The sequence below is a fragment of the Cucumis melo genome, chromosome 2 (assembly GCF_025177605.1).
Source record: "Cucumis melo cultivar AY chromosome 2, USDA_Cmelo_AY_1.0, whole genome shotgun sequence".
Lineage (NCBI taxonomy): Eukaryota > Viridiplantae > Streptophyta > Magnoliopsida > Cucurbitales > Cucurbitaceae > Cucumis > Cucumis melo.
This window is the reverse complement of record NC_066858.1, coordinates 26,077,830-26,098,199: the sequence shown is the minus strand read 5'-3', so window position 1 is coordinate 26,098,199 and position 20,370 is coordinate 26,077,830. Positions and strand designations below refer to the sequence as shown.

At 37.4% G+C, this 20,370-nt stretch overlaps 2 protein-coding genes across 20 annotated transcripts in view; one reads left to right on the top strand and one right to left on the bottom strand.

The window, feature by feature from the left end:
- Positions 1 to 1,873: 1,873 nt before the first annotated feature.
- On the top strand, positions 1,874 to 11,935 carry LOC103502278 (ATP-dependent Clp protease ATP-binding subunit ClpA homolog CD4B, chloroplastic). Its single transcript, XM_008466150.3, has 10 exons — positions 1,874 to 2,075; positions 2,556 to 3,135; positions 3,798 to 3,913; positions 4,004 to 4,126; positions 4,216 to 4,401; positions 5,408 to 5,623; positions 7,500 to 7,717; positions 10,270 to 10,345; positions 10,429 to 10,518; positions 10,658 to 11,935. The coding sequence occupies exons 2-10, from the start codon at positions 2,568 to 2,570 to the stop codon at positions 11,834 to 11,836; spliced, it is 2,772 nt and encodes a 923-aa protein (XP_008464372.1). The 5' UTR covers positions 1,874 to 2,075; positions 2,556 to 2,567; the 3' UTR covers positions 11,837 to 11,935.
- Positions 11,936 to 12,252: 317 nt separating this feature from the next.
- LOC103502276 (dual specificity protein phosphatase PHS1) overlaps positions 12,253 to 20,370 on the bottom strand; it is a 34,565-nt gene continuing 26,447 nt past the window's right edge. For all 19 annotated transcript variants that reach the window (XM_008466147.3, XM_051081497.1, XM_051081499.1 and 16 more), the window contains 2 exons: positions 12,813 to 12,970; positions 12,253 to 12,699 (listed from right to left, as the gene is read on the bottom strand). In XM_008466147.3, the coding sequence (XP_008464369.2) occupies positions 12,339 to 12,699; positions 12,813 to 12,970 (519 nt within the window). In that variant the 3' untranslated portion in view covers positions 12,253 to 12,338. The remainder of the gene's footprint in view (positions 12,700 to 12,812; positions 12,971 to 20,370) is intronic.

Below are 20,370 nucleotides of genomic sequence, written 5' to 3'. Positions count from 1 at the left end.
TCATTGACAGCATAATGTTTGAAACTACAAAGAGTTTTATTACTACTTTTGCTATGAGGGTGGTCCAGGGGGCAGGAATTACTTTGTGTAGAAGGCCACGGTTTTTGACTTTAATAAAAATGAAACCGAGAAAATTTGTGTCGTACACGTTTTATGCTTTGTTTGCTTACGCTTGGGTAGACGTGAATGATGTTTCCAATGTTCTTATCATATTTCTTCTTCGTCTAAATTACTAAGGAGTCACAAATGACACAGCAAATATTTAAGCATATAAACTAAGTTTTCAAAAGGAATATTAAATAGGAGTGGTTATTGGTTCATAGGTTGATGCTTTTGTCATGCAATCGTATAGTCAAAACATATTATTTGGAGGTTGAAATGTGAGCTTTGATCCGTATTTTCATCTATTGCTTTTATTAGCAATCAAACTCCAAATTCACCTATTTACTAGTTACTTAGTTTGCACCGAAAACTTTGTTTAAAAGGAATTTTGTTGTTTACTAGTTTTGTGAAATTTTAGCCTAGTAAAAAAACTAAAAGAGCCTAAACAAGCTAGAGAGAGTTTGATGGATCTATGAGGTTAGCTTAATGGAGTTCAAAGGAACTTAGCGAAAGCTCATAGGGTCCATAGAGGAAGACTTTTAAGCGACTGAATATCAAATCGTTGAGATTATAAATACGTGAGAACAATAAAGAAAAGGTTTAAAATTCTAACAAGTGCACCAAATCAAATGTCTTGTCCATTGTGATAATAGTTAACTTGACGATTTCTGTCATGCCCTCTCTCGGAACGCTCCATCAATGTATTGAGTGTGGACATGGCTTGGAAGAACTGACAATTCAAGGTGAAATGCCAGAATACCTTGGTACATTTTAAAACTCAACTTGAACCTTAGGTGTGGTTATGCAAGTGAAAGCTTCTACTATGTTGTAGGCCATCGAGTGATGTAAAAGCTAGTAATTTTATATTAACAACTTACTACAACGCAAGCATACAACTTATAATTTAAAATATTACAAAACTTAAGCTGCTAACCACTATGTGACAATCAAGTATTTAGTAGTCGCCTTCTCTTGTCTCTCCTAATGACACTTCTTTGCTATCTTGGAGAGGGAAAACTTAAAACATAAGCTAATAGCTTAGTGAGTGACAAAAATTTAGAAATACATTTGGGAATACAATTACATACAATAATGACTTTCTTATTTTGAGAAGCGTCTTAATGTCTCACGTAATGTTAAACAACACAATAGTCGTATTAGCCACTACTTAACCATAACACATGGATATTGAACTTCCTCAACGGAAGGACCATTGTGATGAGTACTTCATCATTGACATCCCTATAACAGACCCTCGTTTAATACCATTTGCTCGGTGATTGACTTGAACATGAACCACTCAACGCGTTCAACCATTTTTTTACCAAACGGACCATTCGACGCATGACAACCTCTACTCTTATATGCACATAATAGCTTGCTTTTGATCATGAATAAGACCAATGGTTTTATATACATATAAGCATCACAATAATTACAACTTACATATATATATGTACCATCCTATTTAGATGACTAAAGTCATTGGTTGAAGGTATGAATGAATATACATTCAAGTGTAGGTCGTTAGAATGCTTATGTTTGATTTTTTTTTTCTTAACATTAACACATGTTACAACCCTCGAAAGGACAAACATCAATATTTGAATACCACAACATCATACGTTAGGAGAGATCTTTTTAAAATTTAATGTTGAAGTAGAAGTTGAAAAGAAAAATGGTAATTAATAGGTAGAGAAATATAAAAGAGATATTTGTAATATTTGGAAAAAATGGAGTGGAGTGTTGAAAAATGACTTGTAATATTTGTGGACACGAGATAGGCACACCACATCTTTGTATTTTATATATGTTAGAGCGGAAGCCGACTTATCAAAGAAACTACTCATCACCATCATCATCACCATCATCATCGTCGTCATAATAATAACAAATAGAAGAGGAGAGGCCCTTCCTCTCAGTCTCATCTTCTCCGCCCTTCCATTTCCACCGAACGCCTTATCAGTATCAAGGTTTTTCTCTCTCCTCTCCCTATGCGCTGTCTTTCTTTTTACTTAAATTTCTTAACCTTTACCCTTTCCCCTCACCATTTCCTTTATCTCGATTGTGTTGTTTTTTCGCTTCTTCCCCATTGAATCCACTTATTTAAGTTTATGGCAACCGGGTTTCCCCTTGCTTGCGTCCATCCTGGTTCCGTTCATAGATTCATAAGATCATATACCCGCCCCTATGTCTTATCACAACAACCTTTAGAAGCCCTAATTCATAAAACTCTACTCACTTTTATAGCCTTTAAGATTCTGTTCGTGTCCACTCTTTATCTCCAGTTTCTTTAATGTTTTGGTTCCCTTTAATGTCAAAATCGAGTATTTTTATGTTTATTTTTATTTTTTTTTTAGTTTCAAATTTAATGGATTATGTTCTGGTTAGCAGCACCAGCAACACCTCCTTTGAGATTCTCCATTAACATATTTTTCTTTACACGCTGACAGGCTGTGGATATCATGGCTAGAGTTCTGGTTCAGTCGACAAATATTCCTGGTTTGGTCGGTGGGAGAAAGAATGGCCTTACATCTAGGGGGTCAGCAAGTGTAAAACGGGCTGTTAAAATGATGGCCACCGCACATTCACCTGGCTTGAGAATAAGAAATTTCTCTGGACTCAGAGGATTTAATTCTTTGGATAACATGTTGAGAAGTGGCCAAGATTTTCATTCCAAGATGGCCATTACAATCTCTTCGAGGCGACGAAAGGCTAGCAGATGTGTTCCAAGGGCTATGTTTGAGCGGTTTACAGAAAAGGCAATTAAAGTCATCATGCTTGCCCAGGAGGAAGCGAGGCGGCTTGGTCACAATTTTGTTGGCACGGAGCAGATACTTTTAGGTCTTATTGGCGAAGGCACTGGTATCGCTGCTAAGGTTCTTAAATCCATGGGAATTAATCTTAAAGATGCGCGCGTGGAGGTGGAGAAGATAATTGGTAGGGGCAGTGGCTTCGTTGCTGTAGAAATTCCATTCACTCCTCGTGCAAAGCGTGTTTTGGAACTTTCTCTCGAGGAAGCTCGCCAACTAGGTAACATCTCTTTCCCATCCCCTCCTGCCTCCTCGGGTTAAAAAAAGAAAAAGAAAAGGAACTAAACAGGACAGCATGCCAATTTGATTTCTCTCCGAATAGTTGTCAATTTCAATTTTCTTATTTATTTATTTATTGTTGTTATGCATGTTTGTATTTTGGTTCTTCATTTAACACGAACTTCACACCCCATGGCCAGCTGTGTGGCAAGCAAGTGCTTGAGTCTTTGGTGGGAGACTCAAGATTTGGCTTCAAGTCTAGAATGCTTTATAAGAGAGTTATTGTTGTCTCCTGGAGCTCTAATGTGGAGCGCAGTCTCTCCATGTAATAGCCGCAGCGTTAGTAGTGTGTGTGTCTATGTAAAGCTTCATTTGAGCCATGTAACTGATTTAGTACTTGGCTAGCATTTCATTGAAGTATTCAGTTTTTCTTCTAGCTTGAAATTTTAAATATTTCACTCTTTAATTTGTATTTTTATTTTTTACTACTTTTTCTTGCACTGGAAGAATTTTCTTTGGCTCATAGTCAATAGTTCAGGATGTGTCTATAGATAGTTAGGTCCATGTTTCATTAGTTGGTTCCTGTCTTATATATGCCGTTAGACTTCTTAACATTGTATTGACTACTAATCTTGCATGGAACTTTTTTTACTGCACTTCTAGGCCACAATTATATTGGGTCAGAGCACTTGCTTCTGGGACTACTTCGTGAAGGTGAGGGTGTTGCAGCTCGTGTTCTGGAGAACCTAGGTGCTGATCCTAGTAACATTCGCACTCAGGCATGAAGTTTACTTTGACACTAATTTAGTTTACTTACTCCAGGTAAACTCTTTATTTTTAACTTAATGTTCTATAATTTGAGTGAACAGGTTATTCGAATGGTTGGTGAGAGCACTGAGGCTGTTGGTGCTGGTGTTGGAGGAGGAAGCAGTGGGAACAAGATGCCAACCCTGGAAGAGTATGGCACAAATTTAACTAAGCTGGCTGAAGAGGTTAATTCCACAGTGACTTTTGATTAGGAGTTGTTTGTCGTAATGAAACATGGGTTCTAAATCCTAATGTCAATTACTTGCCTCTCCAGGGTAAATTAGATCCTGTTGTTGGAAGGCAGCAGCAAATAGAACGTGTAACCCAGATTTTGGGTCGGCGGACAAAAAATAATCCTTGCCTCATTGGCGAGCCTGGTGTTGGGAAAACTGCTATTGCAGAAGGTCTAGCGCAAAGGATTGCTAATGGGGATGTCCCTGAAACAATTGAAGGAAAGAAGGTTAGAGTTCTTTTTCAACCATAACAGGGTCCGTTTTTTCAACCATAACAGAATGTGCATTGAACATTTAATCTGATGTCCTAATTAATAAAGCAGTGGTTTTTTGGCTTCCAACCCTGTGTTTTCTTGGAAATTTGGAAAGAAATGAACTATAATACTTTTTGATAATAATGCTGGAGAATGGTTGGGGTGTGTGATATGATTCATTCTGTGAGCTCTCCACTGGCGTATTCTCTCTTTTCCCATGGTTCTGCTTTTGTTTTTTTCTTCACTAGTGCCTAATTGGAGCACCTTTTAATGAGCTTCTTCAGCTTCCCACAGTTTTGTACTTGTTCACCTTTTCAACTGAAAGTGTCTTTTCTTTTTCTAAGAAAACACGGAAGAGGAAGATCTACGTGGAATCATATCTATAGTAATTATTATGCATTAAGTGGAACTGGGAAAAATGCAAATCATGTCTACGAACTTGAATTTGTGTAATTTCTTCCATGTACTTTCCTGTTTGATTTTGTCATTGAACTGTTTTAAGCTTGTGGTTTTGGTAACTTGGTAACTTTTGTTTAGGGATGCATATTTAGGAAACTAACTTGATTCTAACAAACTGTACGGATCCTTTGGTCATTTGTAAACACTAAACTCATCCTAGATTCTGATAAACTGGAGAGAACTTGTGCATGACCTCCATTTGTTTGTGATTGGGACATCTAGATTTATGTAACTATTGTGCAAATACCATAATGGTGGTTAATCTCTTTGTTGTTTGCCAATACAAGAGGTTCTATAGGCCATCTTGGTGGCCTAACTTGAAATGAAAATGTTTTTTTTTGATACAAGTCAGCAAGCTCTGACAAATGTTCTCTTGAGACAAATCAAGGGACTGCTGGACGGATTGAATTGTGTTTGTTAAACCTGGTTTGAACATTTTTTTGAACCAGTAAGCTATTTTTCTTCATTATGTTTGGAAATAACTTGTTGAAGTATTTGTTAAAAAATTTCTGTTGTGTAGGTTATAACCCTGGATATGGGCCTTCTTGTTGCTGGCACAAAATATCGTGGAGAATTTGAGGAAAGATTAAAGAAACTGATGGAGGAAATTAAACAAAGTGATGAGATTATCCTTTTTATTGATGAGGTGCACACATTAATTGGAGCAGGGGCCGCAGAAGGAGCCATTGATGCAGCAAATATATTGAAACCTGCCCTCGCAAGAGGTGAACTGCAGGTAATCCTTCGCATTTCGTTGAGATACTATAATTTAATTTATTTTCTCTTTGATTTTGTGATAAGAAACATTCCCACCAAAGAAAGATATTGCATGAATACTTTCCTCTCTAGGTTAACATTGTATAATTATCAAACGGTTATTTGGAAGGACTCCCCGAAATGTGGTTTGAACAATATCAATATCACAAAAAATATCTATGGTTTTCTCTTTATTGTGAAAAAGTCTCTGGTTTCTTTACAACCAAGTGGCCCACAAAAAAAGCTCTAGTGCCACACTTCTAAATATCTCTAACGTTTTCTTTCAACCACTATGTGATAGAGTTTCAAATAACCAATCTTCAATGTGATTGATAACCAATCTTTAATGTGATTGATGAAGCAGAAGTGCACATCAATGGAAACCAACTGGTAGAGGTAAAATGACAGTGTATGAAATGATGATCATGGCTCTCTCCATGAGGAAAGGAAAATGGTAACCCTGAGGGGACGAGCCCAACTTTGATTCTTCTTTAGGAGTCTATCTTGAGTGTTCAGGCTTCTGTATGCATGGGACCACAGAAAATACTCAACTCGGAGAGCGAAAGTGGTAACCTGAGGGGAGAAAAGACCAACATCAATTTTCTTAGAGATCTAGTATTTAAACTTTTCAATGCAAGGATCCGTTGAAAAAACTCAACTTCGAAAAGTAAATCATTAACCTGAGGGGAGAAGGTCTATTTCAATTTTTGTTTGGAAGTCTTAACTTGAGTATTTCAGCTTCTATATATACGCCGAAAAATATCGATGCGCAAAAACAGTAATCCAAGTGGAGAAGTGCTTGGCTTTGATTTTTCCTTGGAAGTTGGATATGAGTTTTAACATTTAAGCTTCTGGGATCTGTATGCAAAGGACCACCGAAAAACTTGACTTTCTTTCGCTCTCAGCTGCTGCAAACTAGATGCACAAGGAGGAGCTTTCTAAGAAAATAGTAAGGAGCTTTGAAAGTGCCTATTCTACGAATGTAAGAACTGGAGTCTGGTGCTATTAAGGGTACATGTCCGCTATCTTAGTTCAGCACTAATGACCTTGTTCTTATCTCTATTCTTCTTCGCCCAGTTTTATTTTGCCATCAGTTTGTCTTTTGTGTTACATGGCAAGGGCATCTCTTATCCATATTCTCTTTGAATGTGCTTTCTCTCAGTATTGTTGGTTTTTGCTTTTCGATGCCTTTAATCTTTAATGGGTGATCTCTGACTCGTGGAAGTGGAATGCCCACCAGCTTCTTTGTCGAACTATTTGGAACTCACAATCTTATTTACTGATGCTTACTGCGGTCAAGGCCTTGCTTTCTGAGATTTGGATGAAAAAAAAAAAGTCTGCATCTTTTAGCATTCTTCTCAACCTTATTGTTTCTTTTTGATTCGGCTCGGTTCAAGTCTTCTTCATAGTGTTTTCTCTCCAAGAAGCTTCAAAGATTTTTAAAAAATCATTCAAGTTATCTACTGCAATTGACCTGCTTTCATTATTATTTTCTTTTTATAATTGTGTCCTCTTAAATTTCTTGTTAGTTTAAGATTCTTGTTTTTCTTTGTCTTTGTTATGTTTGTTTCTTGTACTCTTTTATATCCCAGAGCTTTAGTTTCTTTCATTTCCTTAATTGGAAAGTTTTGTATCATTTTCTTAAAAAGTTAAAAAGAAAGAAAGAGGGACACCCATTATGACAAGAAGCACAACAGTTGCTAAATATAGGATTATAAATCTTTATGTATTTGAGTTTCCTAAGAATTGTCGGCTAGTTGTTTTCAATCTATGCAAGTCCTAGAACGTTTTATTTGGAGTTGGACCTCTTATTTCTTGACTCTCAGAGCTGATTATCTGGTTCCCTATTTTTACAGTGCATTGGAGCCACGACATTGGATGAATACAGGAAGCACATTGAGAAAGACCCAGCCTTAGAAAGGAGATTTCAGCCAGTCAAAGTGCCGGAGCCATCTGTGGATGAAACCATACAGATTTTGAAAGGCCTTAGGGAACGCTATGAAATTCACCACAAACTTCGTTACACGGACGAAGCATTAGTAGCTGCTGCGCAGCTGTCATACCAGTACATCAGGTATGTTATTGGTTGGTTCATCTCGAAGTACTTTCTGTTGTAAAAGGGTGATAGTGCTGATGAAATATCAAAATGAAAATTTTCTTAATTACTTATCTTCTTGACCAACAATTTCAGTAATGTGGTTCATTCTTTTGCATGTGCAAAGAAGAAAACCACACGTCCTGTTCGAATATCAATTTTTGGAATTAAGGATAAGGAGCAAAGTTTTTTATTTTTTTCAATTCCTTTTGTGGCTGTGCGGTTCACTGAGCTTAGTAATTTATAGAGTGCTCATGGAGCTATGCCTTCCCGTATCTCTTGTTTTGGGGGAAGCATTATGGGACCCTGGGACGTGGTTTTCAAAGTGAGGTCAGTGTGAATCAGGATGGTGGTGACTGCTTAGCCACCTGTTGCAATTTTTTACCCCTCTTCTTTCTTCTCTCTTGAACCCATCTAAAGGACTTAGATCACAAAGGGGGAAAACAGTTAGCTTGCATACACCAGTTTTCTTTAGTGGTTCAAAGGGCAGGCGAAGAGCATGCTTCCCCCTACCCCTGACACGGACAATTTGTTTTTAAACACGTTCGTTGCATTGACAATGATCTTTCTGCAGATTCACCTATGAAAACCTTGTTAAAACTTCTCCTTCCTCTTAATGATAAGGTTCAGTGGACTTCTTGCGATGTTGCGGACAGCAAACCTCCTACGTCGCCGCGATTTGAACACTTCACTAAACCATTCAATTGGTAGAAGCAATGGGCGGTGTGTACAAAGGGCGGGGACGAATCAACGCAAGCTGATGACTCGCGCTTACTAAGAATCCCTCATTGAAGACCAACAATTGCAATGATCTATTCCTATCATGATGAAATTTCAAAGATTACCCAGGCCTGTGGGCTATAAATTGGCACATTGATGTACTCAATGGGTCTATAGCCTTGTAATATAGCTGATATACTCGGGTAATCTTCGAAATTTCATCGTGATGGGGATGGATCATTGCAATTGTTGGTCTTTAACGAGAAATTCTTAGTAAGTGCAAGTTATCAGCTTGCGTTGACTACGCCCCTGCCCTTTGTACGCACCAAATGTTTGTTAAGTTTTCTTTTTTTGGGACTAGAAACCATCAATTCTTATGAAATTTTGTAGAAAAAGCTTTGCAATATCTTATGCCTTTGTGTTGGGCAATTGTCTCAACCAGATTTTCTTTAATTGTTTCACTCTCGATGGTGTTGGGTTCTCACGAATTATTCTCCATCCTTGGTTTTTTAAGGACCCTGATAGGAAAATAGTGGATTATTAGTAGAAAATGAAGATGGTTATTAGTGGGGGCATATTAGTAGTTAGTAAGTTAGGTCTTTTTGTTACAAATAGTAGGGAGAGGAGTTAGGGAGAGGAAGAATTCTGTAGAAAGATTTCCTTGTAAGGGAACCTTGGGAGAGTCTAGCCCTCTCGAAAAGGCTAGGGTTACTTTGTTTCTTGTTCCTATGATCTTTTAGTATATATTTCATATTTAATTGTTCTTTTAAGTGTTCTTGAAGGATCCTAATAGGTCTCTGGTGGGTTCTCACGGATAAATTGTGATAATGTTAGGCAGATTCTTTGTGGCCTAGAACCTAGAAGCTTTTGTTCTACAGTCTCAGTTAAATCCATTGTCTTTAAATTATTGACGGAAAGAAATCAACCTATTTTTTAGGGGAAGCTTTTGCAAATTTTGAATCAGCTCTTTGAAGTCTTCCTCTTGGTGTTCTGTTACCAAAGGATTCAAGGGGTTGTCTGTTTAAGATATTAATTGGAGAATTCTATTGTTCCTTATTGATCATTTATCGTTCTCTTATTTGTTCCCTATGTTTCTTCTGTAATTGTTGTGTGGATTTGTTCTATTCTTTTTTCATTCTTTGTTTACATTTGTATTTTGGAGTATTAGTCTCTTTTCATTAGTATTAGTCTCTTTTCGTTCTCTTCATGAAAAGTGTGTAATATCCTTTGGAAAAAAAAAAAAAAAAAGAAGAGAGAAAGAAGAAAGTGAGTGTTTATTGAGGAAAATGAAGGAATAAGAATGTTGAAAAATAATGAAGTCCAAGAACTTAATACAGATGGATTCCAATCCAACAAAATCAAACCAGTATCACAATGCTTGTTAAGTTCTAAATTTTCATCAGGTAGCATTCTTTAAACTACGAGGGTTTTCTATATAATGTACCTTACCTCGTTAAGGCTCATTTCTTTCACCATCGGCTTTTTGTACCCAGTAATTCCTTCCTTATAAAAGATAATGCCTTGAAAATTATGTTATGATGTTTTAACGTTGACTTGTTCTACCTCCTAATTATTGACTGATGTTTTGGTTGGATAAAGATTTTATAATATTCAAGTCCGTATTTTAGTCTATTTGTAGAGTAGGATGAGTGTCACAACTATTTCCTTGACATGTCTTTCCATTATGATTATGTTGACCTGTTTAGTTGATAGACTGCCTTTTCATCTCTATTGTCTGATCTAATTAGTTTGTATTATATTTGCTTTTCGTAATTGGTATGAGGGTATTGTCTGATAATTGTAAATTTCAGTGATCGATTCTTGCCTGATAAGGCAATTGACTTGGTTGATGAAGCAGGTTCTCGAGTTCGCCTTCGTCATGCTCAAGTATGTTCTCCTCATCCTTGCAACCTCACCACCCTTCTCTTTGCCTCTTCGTGATTATTCTACTTTTTTAATGTTATTTACAGCTACCCGAGGAAGCACGGGAGCTTGAGAAAGAGCTGAGGCAGATCACAAAGGAGAAGAATGAAGCAGTTCGCAGTCAAGACTTTGAGAAGGTAAATTATTTATTGTTTCAACATTTGGGTTAGTTTGCTGAAAGACTGGAACTGCATGATGGTTAAATTTTTAGTCTTGTCATGCCATTTCATTAGTTGATACAGCTCTAGCAAATGAAACTAAGTGAACTTAAAACAGGCTGGGGAATTGCGTGATAGAGAAATGGAACTTAAGACTAAGATCTCTGCTCTAGTAGATAAGGGCAAGGAGATGAGCAAGGCTGAAAGCGAGGCAGGAGATGTAGGCCCTGTTGTGACTGAAGTTGATATTCAGCATATTGTTTCCTCCTGGACTGGCATTCCTGTTGAGAAAGTATCTACCGACGAATCTGATCGCCTCCTCAAAATGGAAGAGACCCTCCATAAGAGGGTTATTGGTCAAGATGAAGCAGTTAAAGCCATCAGTCGTGCCATACGCCGAGCTCGTGTTGGTTTGAAGAATCCCAATCGTCCAATTGCTAGCTTTATATTTTCTGGTCCAACTGGTGTTGGTAAATCTGAGTTAGCGAAAGCATTGGCTGCATACTATTTTGGGTCTGAAGAAGCAATGATTCGCCTTGATATGAGTGAATTTATGGAAAGGCATACAGTTTCCAAGCTCATTGGTTCCCCTCCTGGTTATGTTGGTTACACGGAAGGTGGTCAATTGACAGAGGCTGTTCGACGTCGTCCATACACAGTAGTGCTCTTTGATGAGATCGAGAAGGCTCATCCTGATGTATTCAACATGATGCTTCAAATTTTAGAGGATGGAAGATTGACAGATAGCAAGGGCAGGACTGTAGACTTCAAAAATACACTTCTGATAATGACATCAAATGTGGGAAGCAGTGTTATAGAGAAGGGAGGTCGGAGAATAGGGTTCGACCTTGATTATGACGAGAAGGATAGTAGTTATAACCGAATCAAGAGCTTGGTGACAGAGGAACTGAAACAATACTTCAGGCCGGAGTTCTTGAATAGGTTGGATGAGATGATTGTCTTCCGTCAGCTCACAAAATTGGAAGTGAAGGAGATTGCGGATATAATGCTAAAGGAGGTGTTTGATAGGTTAAAAGCGAAAGAAATTGACCTTCAAGTGACAGAGAGATTTAGAGATAGGGTAGTGGAGGAAGGATATAACCCAAGCTACGGTGCGAGACCTTTGAGAAGGGCAATAATGAGACTTTTGGAGGACAGCATGGCAGAAAAGATGCTGGCAAGGGAGATCAAGGAGGGTGACTCGGTCATCGTGGATGTTGATTCGGATGGAAACGTTACAGTACTCAACGGCAGCAGTGGTGCTCCCGAATCCTTGCCAGATGCCATCCCCGTGTAAACTACTCCATTTTATTACGTAGAGATAACATTCTTACTAGCTCATAAAATGTATTTCCAACTTCATCTTATTTAAATTAGTAGGCTGTACACTCGAGAATTAATGTATTGTAATTTGCTTTGTCGGTGGATCCTTGCCAATTGTCGATTTGGTTGTATAGCTGATTTATGTTTATTGCTCCTGTTCACTCTAGCTGGAATATTCAGAAGAAAACAAAAGAATCTACAATGAAAATTTTGTTTGAACTGGTTTAAATATTATTTCGGTCAGTAATATTTGACACCATAAAAATCTGAGTATTATCCTGTAAATCACTTAAATTTAGAGACAGAATGGAGTATAAGTTGGAAGTAAAAAAAAAAAAAAAAACAAGTCATCTACCAAGTGTGTAAGTTGGAAGTAAACAAAAACAAGTCAACCACCAAGTGAGTAGAATTGGCCAAACATTGTAACAGTTGGTGCTGTAGTGAAGAGTAAAATAAGTGCATTAATAGCATATTGCCTATTCATCCAAGATGAGAAGAGATTGCCTCTGGGTTGGGCTAACACTTCCTCCACGACTGATTCTTAGAGCTGTCAATGCTTTCTGTATTTCCATGGTCATTGCGCTGTCTACGCTCCCAGATGATAACTTCTTGTGTGATTTCTGCAGATGTAGCTTCAGTGAGCTACTGCTCAGTCCAGCATTTTTCCCACAAATTGGGCAAACTTTCATGGTTGGTTTTCGTGATTGCCACTCCATGGAAACCTTTCCGTGTATCCTTCGATCTAATTCTAATAATGTTTTAGCAAACCCATCATTAGGCTGAGCTCGACGGTGAACCCGTTTCAAAGCATTCCATGCTTTTAACAGTGTGTATTTCCTGCAACCGTGGAATAGTAATATATATCGTTAGTACCCACTAATTGGAATTCGGTGATGGGATGGGGCGGTGGTGCTAAATTAAGCAAATAAATATATCGCAATTGAACTTACTTTCTGAGCATCAAGTAAGCAAGAACCAATGTGGCACTCCTGCTTTTCCCTTCAAAACAATGAACTAGGACCTTCCCACCCTTTCCCTCAACGCCGTCAACAAAATCAGAAGCTTCTTCAAAGATACTGCTGATGTTTGAGTCTTCATCATCACTTATCTGTTTAAGAACACAACAGACATTTGACAGATAAAATGTTTATCGTAAATTAAAAGAAAAAGAACATTCTTCTTTAAAACTTATCTAATGTTAAAATTACATTGACAAAGTCACTTTATTACAACCAACAAGCATACACGCAATCGACCATTTCTATTTCAATGCATCTAAAATTTTACGCGGATGGCAATTGTGAAAATTGAAAGGTATACATGGACCATCACAAGGCTAAACTATACTAAATAAGTAGACAGATTGCTGATATACTGTCTTCATTAGAATGAGGAACAAAGAGGAACTTCTAGTTGTGGCTCGAGTCAAAGATGAAAACGGTAGCTTTTTCTATGGCTGCCCCATGCATGTTCTATAAAGGTCCATAAGACCCTCACATTAGTCCCAGGGGCAAATGGCAGATTGAAGACAGTCCAGTAGTCAATACTTTGCACATTCTTTCTGATGAGCAAATGCCAGATATGATCTTGGAAAACAATAAAGCTCATTTTGAAATTTCCAGCCAAGAGATCAACCCTCTTCTCGGAACTGAAAATGTGGGTAACATTGGAATTAATCTAGAATCAAGATTTTTACTAGAAACACGCGTCAGCTTCGATTTGAGACGTGGATATAGCCTAAGTAACCACTGGGAGTAATCCTCTAAGAATCAAGATTATGAATCTTTTATAAGAGTGGATAATGTGCTCCATACAAGAAGAGACTCCTACTTATAGAGTTTTGTTACAAGTGTTAATAACATGGGAATTAGTCTAGAATATTAATTAATTACACAATTAACCCCTATTCTTCTTACATTCTACCCCTCCAAAAAGAAAACTCGTCCTTGAGTTTTAAAAAAAAAATGTGAAAAAAAATTGTGAAGCAAGAAATGAAATAAACTTGAACAGAGCATTGACCAAAACCAACCACCTACATTTTGAACAAAAATATTATGATTAAAGGGATAAATTCGAGACAATAAAGTCAAATATTGCCACCAAAAGATGAACCTCATCATCGGCCGTGAACTCGAAAAAAGATGTTTCCTTCAAGCTCCTTCGAAACTGTATTCATAGGATTAATCACACAAGAATTAGTTTCTAAAGAGAACTCTTCAAGAATTTCATTTTCTTCAATTGCTTTAAGTTCTTTAATGCTGTGGTAATCGATTTCCAATGCAATTGGTGTGTCGTTCTTGGTCGATTAATTGATTTTTGCCTCGACAATTAGAATATTGATTTCTTCATTGGATTTTACTTCACTTGAAACTATTTTCCAAATCAACATCTTCATGTGAAAGCTTAGGCCTTAGTTCATTTGAGAGAGCTTACCGGCCCCATAGTCACCTCAATTGAATCTGAAATTCAAAAGAGAAAAAATTCCTTCCTCCTTACAAAACAAAATCGAAAGCCCACGGGGCAAAATAATGGCTCGACTTTCTAGATTTAGGAAAGGTGCTGACACAAGCTTTTTATGATTCAAATGGGATGAGGCTGCTGGATCCTTCTAATCAATAGGAAGAGAAGAGGAGGAGGGAGGAGGGAGGAGGGAGGAGGGAGGAGATGTTGAACAGTGAAGAGGAAAATGAAACACATGCTGGAAATTCATGGGAGAACATTCAAAGTCAAATCAATCAAGAGTCAATCATCATGACTCAAGGCTCAATGACAAAAGCTAGAGCTAAAAGACTTCAAGATGGATTAAATGTTTGTTTACAAGCTAGATTTTCGGTCTTCAATAAAGAGTTGGAACTTCAAGAGTCACTTGGACACTCAAGGGTCATAATGAATCTAGAAATTAAGATTCATTCACATCTTTAATACATTTCTAGATTCATTCACATTTTTAATGCATTTTAGGTTCATTCACATCTTTAATATGTACCTATTTAATGGAATGTACTTTCATTTATTAGAGTAGTTGAAAGGGCATAAAATTAAATGTTGTGTCCTTTCGTATCACATTTGAAACTAGTATAAATAGGTTGTAGTTTCCACATTTGAAACACAACTTGAATTTGAATGACATTTTCCCATAGAGTGTTTTCTCTCAAGCTTTATGCTTTCTTTTGTATTCTTGTGTTAGAATGCATGCTTAGGACTTTCAATCTAGTTTGATCAATTAGATTGTGAAGAGTTCGAAATCTTGAAATTAGGAACAAGTTCTCCTTTCTTCTTGATCTTTGATCAATCTTTCCAAGCTAGATCTGTTTAGCTTTCTTGGGGTTGTTAACTAAATGTCTAATCGGGATTATTCTTATTATTGTTGAGGGGGTTCACCTAGGATAAGGGGAGTTCTCAAACGTGATTGAGGTAGTTCCATTTTATCAAAGAGGGAGGAGGGAAAGGAAAAAAAGCTGATGATTAGCATCTATTTTTGCCTATTATTTCCAAGATCTAATTCGAGTTTTACACTTCCTGCTTAACCCCGTGCTTGTACAAGAAGGCAATCCCACCAACTTGAATGAGCCTCAATCTTTCTTAAATTTTATCTTCAAGATTTTCTATTTGAAAAATTTTCAACCGTGGTTCCATTGTTTTTCTTCCATATATGAAACCAATCCATTCTCGAACTCTTGCAAATGAGATGCATGGAAGCCAACGAAACATGGCTAGCTTCGGTTAGAGAGGTTTACGTAGCCTAAATAACCTTAGGCAGTAATCCTCCAGAATCAAGATTGAGAATCTTTAATTAGAATGTATAATTTGCTTTATACAAGAGGAGAAGACACACACACATATATAGAGTTTTATTAAGTGGGTAACCAGAGAATTAATCTAGAATATTAACTAATTACTCAATTAACCCCTATTCTTTTTACATCAGAGGTGGTGAGCGGATGAAACAACCAAGCGGTCCGATTCAATTTTTTCTTAAGGGGCTGTTTGGAGGGATTATTATGCAAGACTATAGTAATCACCTCTAGCTACAACAAATACTATTTAAAAATCTTCAATTAGTTACAGTAAACACTGTTTCAAAACTCTCAATTTGCTATAGTTTTTACTATTTAACATTCATTATTCTTTTATTATTTGCTACAGTGTTTACTATTTTCTTCTCAAACTAAAATAATCTACGGCACAAACATATACTATTATAACACAAACTAAAATAATCTACACCCAGCACAAACTATTATAACTCAACTATAATAACCTAGGACTGCAATAACTCACTCCTTACCCCAAACACCCCCTCTGGCCCACTACCCGCAACTACCTAGTGCATTGACAATTTGACTTTGCTCCACGGTACACATACGACACCACGATACAAAGTTAATTAAATATAAATATATCAAAATTTGATTATTACTTCTATCCTGTTCTTCTTCGACCTTTGTTTATGGATTGATACTTTTGTACTGAATTTTTTCTGCAACTCAAACCAGTTTGTTACCTGCGCTCTCCCTGATTATTGGTTGACCAAACATTGAACCGAGGGAACCACATGTCTTACGGTTTGATCAGCAGTGGTTTTACTACACTAATTGATTCAGCTTGGTTTCATGTTTTATTCCTTAAAATGATCGGTTCAGGACTGGTTTTGCATAATAACCAAGCAAAATTGAATCCTTTGCAACCCAACACAGTACTGTTCATGTTAAAACATGAGCAAAAATTAGGACAAACACAGCCCTAATTGTAGGGGTAGGTCAAACGAGTAGATAGAAGTTCATATAATGTCCATTAAAATAAGAAATAAAGAGGAGCTTTAAGAGTATATTGACTCTTAAAGAAGAGAATAAAGAAACTGAAACACTTATTTTTCTTCTTTCTATTTTACCCTTCCCTAATGTAAGACTTATGTTGGAACTCCAAACAAATTGGTAAATTCTTTCTTTATTGATTTACTTTCTGAACAATCTATAGAATTGTAGGAATTACAATCCTAGGTTACAAGATAAATTCTGTTCTTCTCTCTACCAGAAGAATTCAGAACATGTTGTCTAATTTCACAAAACATGACATAACCCTCCAGCCAAAAGACAACTGTCTTTTATACAATGTTCCCGCCCAAAAAGACAACTGTCACTAAACTAATTTCCCGCCACTAACCTATTTAAATCCCACGTGCTAATTATTAACCAAAAATCTATTTCTTCCTTCTACTATACACATGCTTAATAAGAGGTTTAACAATACTTCCCCCTTTTAAATTCACCTTGTCCTCAAGGTGAAAAGCTGGGTACTTAATCTGCATCTCATCATAAGATTCCCAAGAAGCTTCATGCTTAGGTAACCCTTTCCAACACACTAAGACTTCCCACTGTCCAGCCACTGTCTTACGATATTCAATAGCTTCTTCCAGATCAGATTTCCACACATAATTCTCATCAACAAACTGAATAGTTGGTTGAGAATCCTCATGTTGTCCCACCATTTTCCTCAACTGTGACACATGAAATACGGGATGAATTTTAGAACTTTCTGGCAGCTGTAACCGATAAGCTACTGGCCCAATCCTCTCTACAATTTTATATGGTCCAAAGAAACGAGGAGCAAGTTTTTCATTTCGCCTACTACGCACTGTCAGCTGGCGATAGGGATGAATACGTAAGAACACATATTCTCCCACAGAATATTCTACAGCTCTTGTTTTACGATCTGCATACAGCTTCATTTGTTCTTGTGCCAACCGTAAATGCTCACGCAAAGAGACCAGAACAAGATCTCTTTCTTGCAACATTTCTTCAACAGTAGAATTCTTAAACAGTGAACTTCCATAAGACAAAATTGTAGGAGGCTGTCTACCATAAACTACCTGAAATGGAGTCATTCCAATGGAGCGCTGAAAGGTAGTATTGTACCAGTATTCTGTCCAAGGCAGCCATTTAGACCATTCTTTAGGTTTTTCATTACAAAAGCACCTCAAATAAGTTTCTACTCCTCTGTTGACAACCTCAGTTTGGCCATCCGATTGAGGATGATAAGCGGTGCTCTTATTCAATTTTGTGCCTGATAAACGAAACGTTTCAGACCAGAATTGGCTAAGAAAAATCTTGTCTCTATCCGAAACAATGGATAGCGGAAATCCGTGCAATCTTACTACCTCCTTAACGAATAACTCAGCCACTGATTTAGCGGTATACGGATGTTTCAGGGGCAGAAAATGTCCATATTTACTTAATCTGTCTACCACAACCAAAATTACTTCAAATCCACTTGATTTTGGTAGACCTTCCACAAAATCCATTGAAATATCACTCCATATAGCTTGAGGAATTTCCAATGGAAGTAACAAACCAGCTGGTGACAGAGCCAAAGACTTACTCCTTTGACATATTAAACACTTTTCACAGTGTTTTTTAATATCAGCCTTCATTACCTCCCAATACAATTCAGCTGCTACTCTTTTATAAGTTCTTAAAAAACCAAAATGACCCCCAACTGCAGAATTATGGAAAGTATCTAGAATTACTGGTATTAAAGAAGATTGTTTTAAAATTACCAGTCGGTTCTTATACATCAGCAAGCCTCTCTGCATTGAGTAGTTATTCTCAGTCAATTCCTCCCCTTGCTCAATCTACTTTATAATCTTCTCATATTTTGGATCTTGAAACACCTCCTTTTTGATTACATCTAAGACAACAGTAATTGGAATAGACAGTCCAAACAGTTGCACCTCATCAGGTTTTCTGGATAAAGCATCTGCTGCTCCATTATCAACTCCCGGTTTGTAAACTACTTCAAATGAATAGCCTAAAAGTTTAGCTATCCATTTTTGGTACTGTGGCTGTATAATTCTCTGATCAAGTAAAAATTTAAGTGCTTTCTGATCTGTTTTCACCTTGAATTTCCCTATCAACAAATAGGGCCGCCATCTTTGAACCGCCAATACAACAGCCATGAGCTCCCTTTCATACACTGGTCGGGCTCGATCCCTCAATGCTAATGTATGACTGTAAAATGCTATTGGTCTTCTGTTTTGGACCAGAACAGCTCCAACCCCATACCCCGAAGCATCAGCTTCTATTTCAAATTGCTTAGAAAAATCGGGTAAAGCTAATACCGGCAGTGTTATCATTGCAGATTTCAGCCGTTCGAAAGCTAGAGTGGCTTCCTCATTCCAATGAAATCCTCCCTTCTTTAACTGCTGAGTTAATGGGGCAGCAATAGTCCCATAATTGCGTACAAAGCGTCGATAGTATCCTGTTAGGCCCAAAAATCCTCGGATCTCCTTTACATTTGTAGGTTGTGGCCAATTGGATATAGACCTAATCTTCTCTGGATCCATTGCCACTCCTTCCCCTGAAATCACATGACCCAAATATTCAATTTTTCTCTGTGCAAAGTGACACTTCTTCTGGTTAGCATATAACTCATGCTGCCTTAGAACTGACAGCACTTTTTTCATGTGTAATACATGTTCTTCCTCACTTCTACTATAAACCAATATATCATCAAAGAAAACCAACACAAACTTCCTGAGGAACGGCTTGAATATATTATTCATCAATGCTTGAAAAGTGGCTGGTGCATTAGTCAACCCGAAGGGCATTACTAAGAATTCATAATGGCCTTCGTGTGTTCGAAAAGCCATTTTCTCAACATCCTCATCGGCCATCCTGATTTGATGATACCCGGACTTCAAATCAATCTTGGAAAACAAGGTTGCTCCACAAAGTTCATCAAATAATTCTTCTACCATCGAAATTGGAAACTTATCCGGAATTGTGGCATTATTGACTGCTCTATAATCCACACAAAATCGCCAGCTTCCATCTTTTTTTTTAACCAGTAATATAGGACTAGAATATGGGCTAGTGCTCGGCCTTATTACTCCTGAATTCAACATTTCTTTTACTAGTTTCTCCATCTCCTCTTTTTGATGAAAACCATATCGATACGGCCGCACATTAATTGGATTGGTTCCCTCCTTCATATGAATATGATGTTCTATCTCTCTTCGAGGTGGTAATTTCTCCGGCCACTCAAAAACATCTGGAAACTGTTTGATTACTGTACTGATGTGTCCATCGCTCATAGCATCGCTCACAGCTTCTGCATTTAACAAACAGTATTCATCACCTTCTAAAGCCTTCACTTGCAATGATCTACATTCTATCAAGAATCCATGAAAGTCAATGACAGATTTTTCCAATCTACTGTAGTTACTCCCAAGGAATATAACCATTGCATTCCCAAAATAACATCAACTCCACCAAGTTCCAATGGAAGGAAATCCTCTACTATTTTCCAACTACTCAGCTGCACTTCCAATTTTTCACAAATTCCCTTACCCTGTACAGCAGCCCCAGATCCTAAGATCACTCCGTAGTGAGACGTTTCTTTGATGGGTAAGGTTAATTTCTTCACTAATTTTTCTGACACAAAATTGTGTGTCGCACCACAATCGATCAAGATTATCACTTCCTCGCCAAATAATTTGCCTCTCACTTT

Bases quoted from the DNA above. Each gene is read 5' to 3' on its own strand.
- LOC103502278 (XM_008466150.3), top strand. From the start codon at position 2,568: ATGGCTAGAGTTCTGGTTCAGTCGACAAATATTCCTGGTTTGGTCGGT. The intron at 3,914-4,003 runs GCATGAAGTTTA...TTGAGTGAACAG, and splicing joins CTAGTAACATTCGCACTCAG to GTTATTCGAATGGTTGGTGA. The intron at 5,624-7,499 runs GTAATCCTTCGC...CTATTTTTACAG, and splicing joins TCGCAAGAGGTGAACTGCAG to TGCATTGGAGCCACGACATT.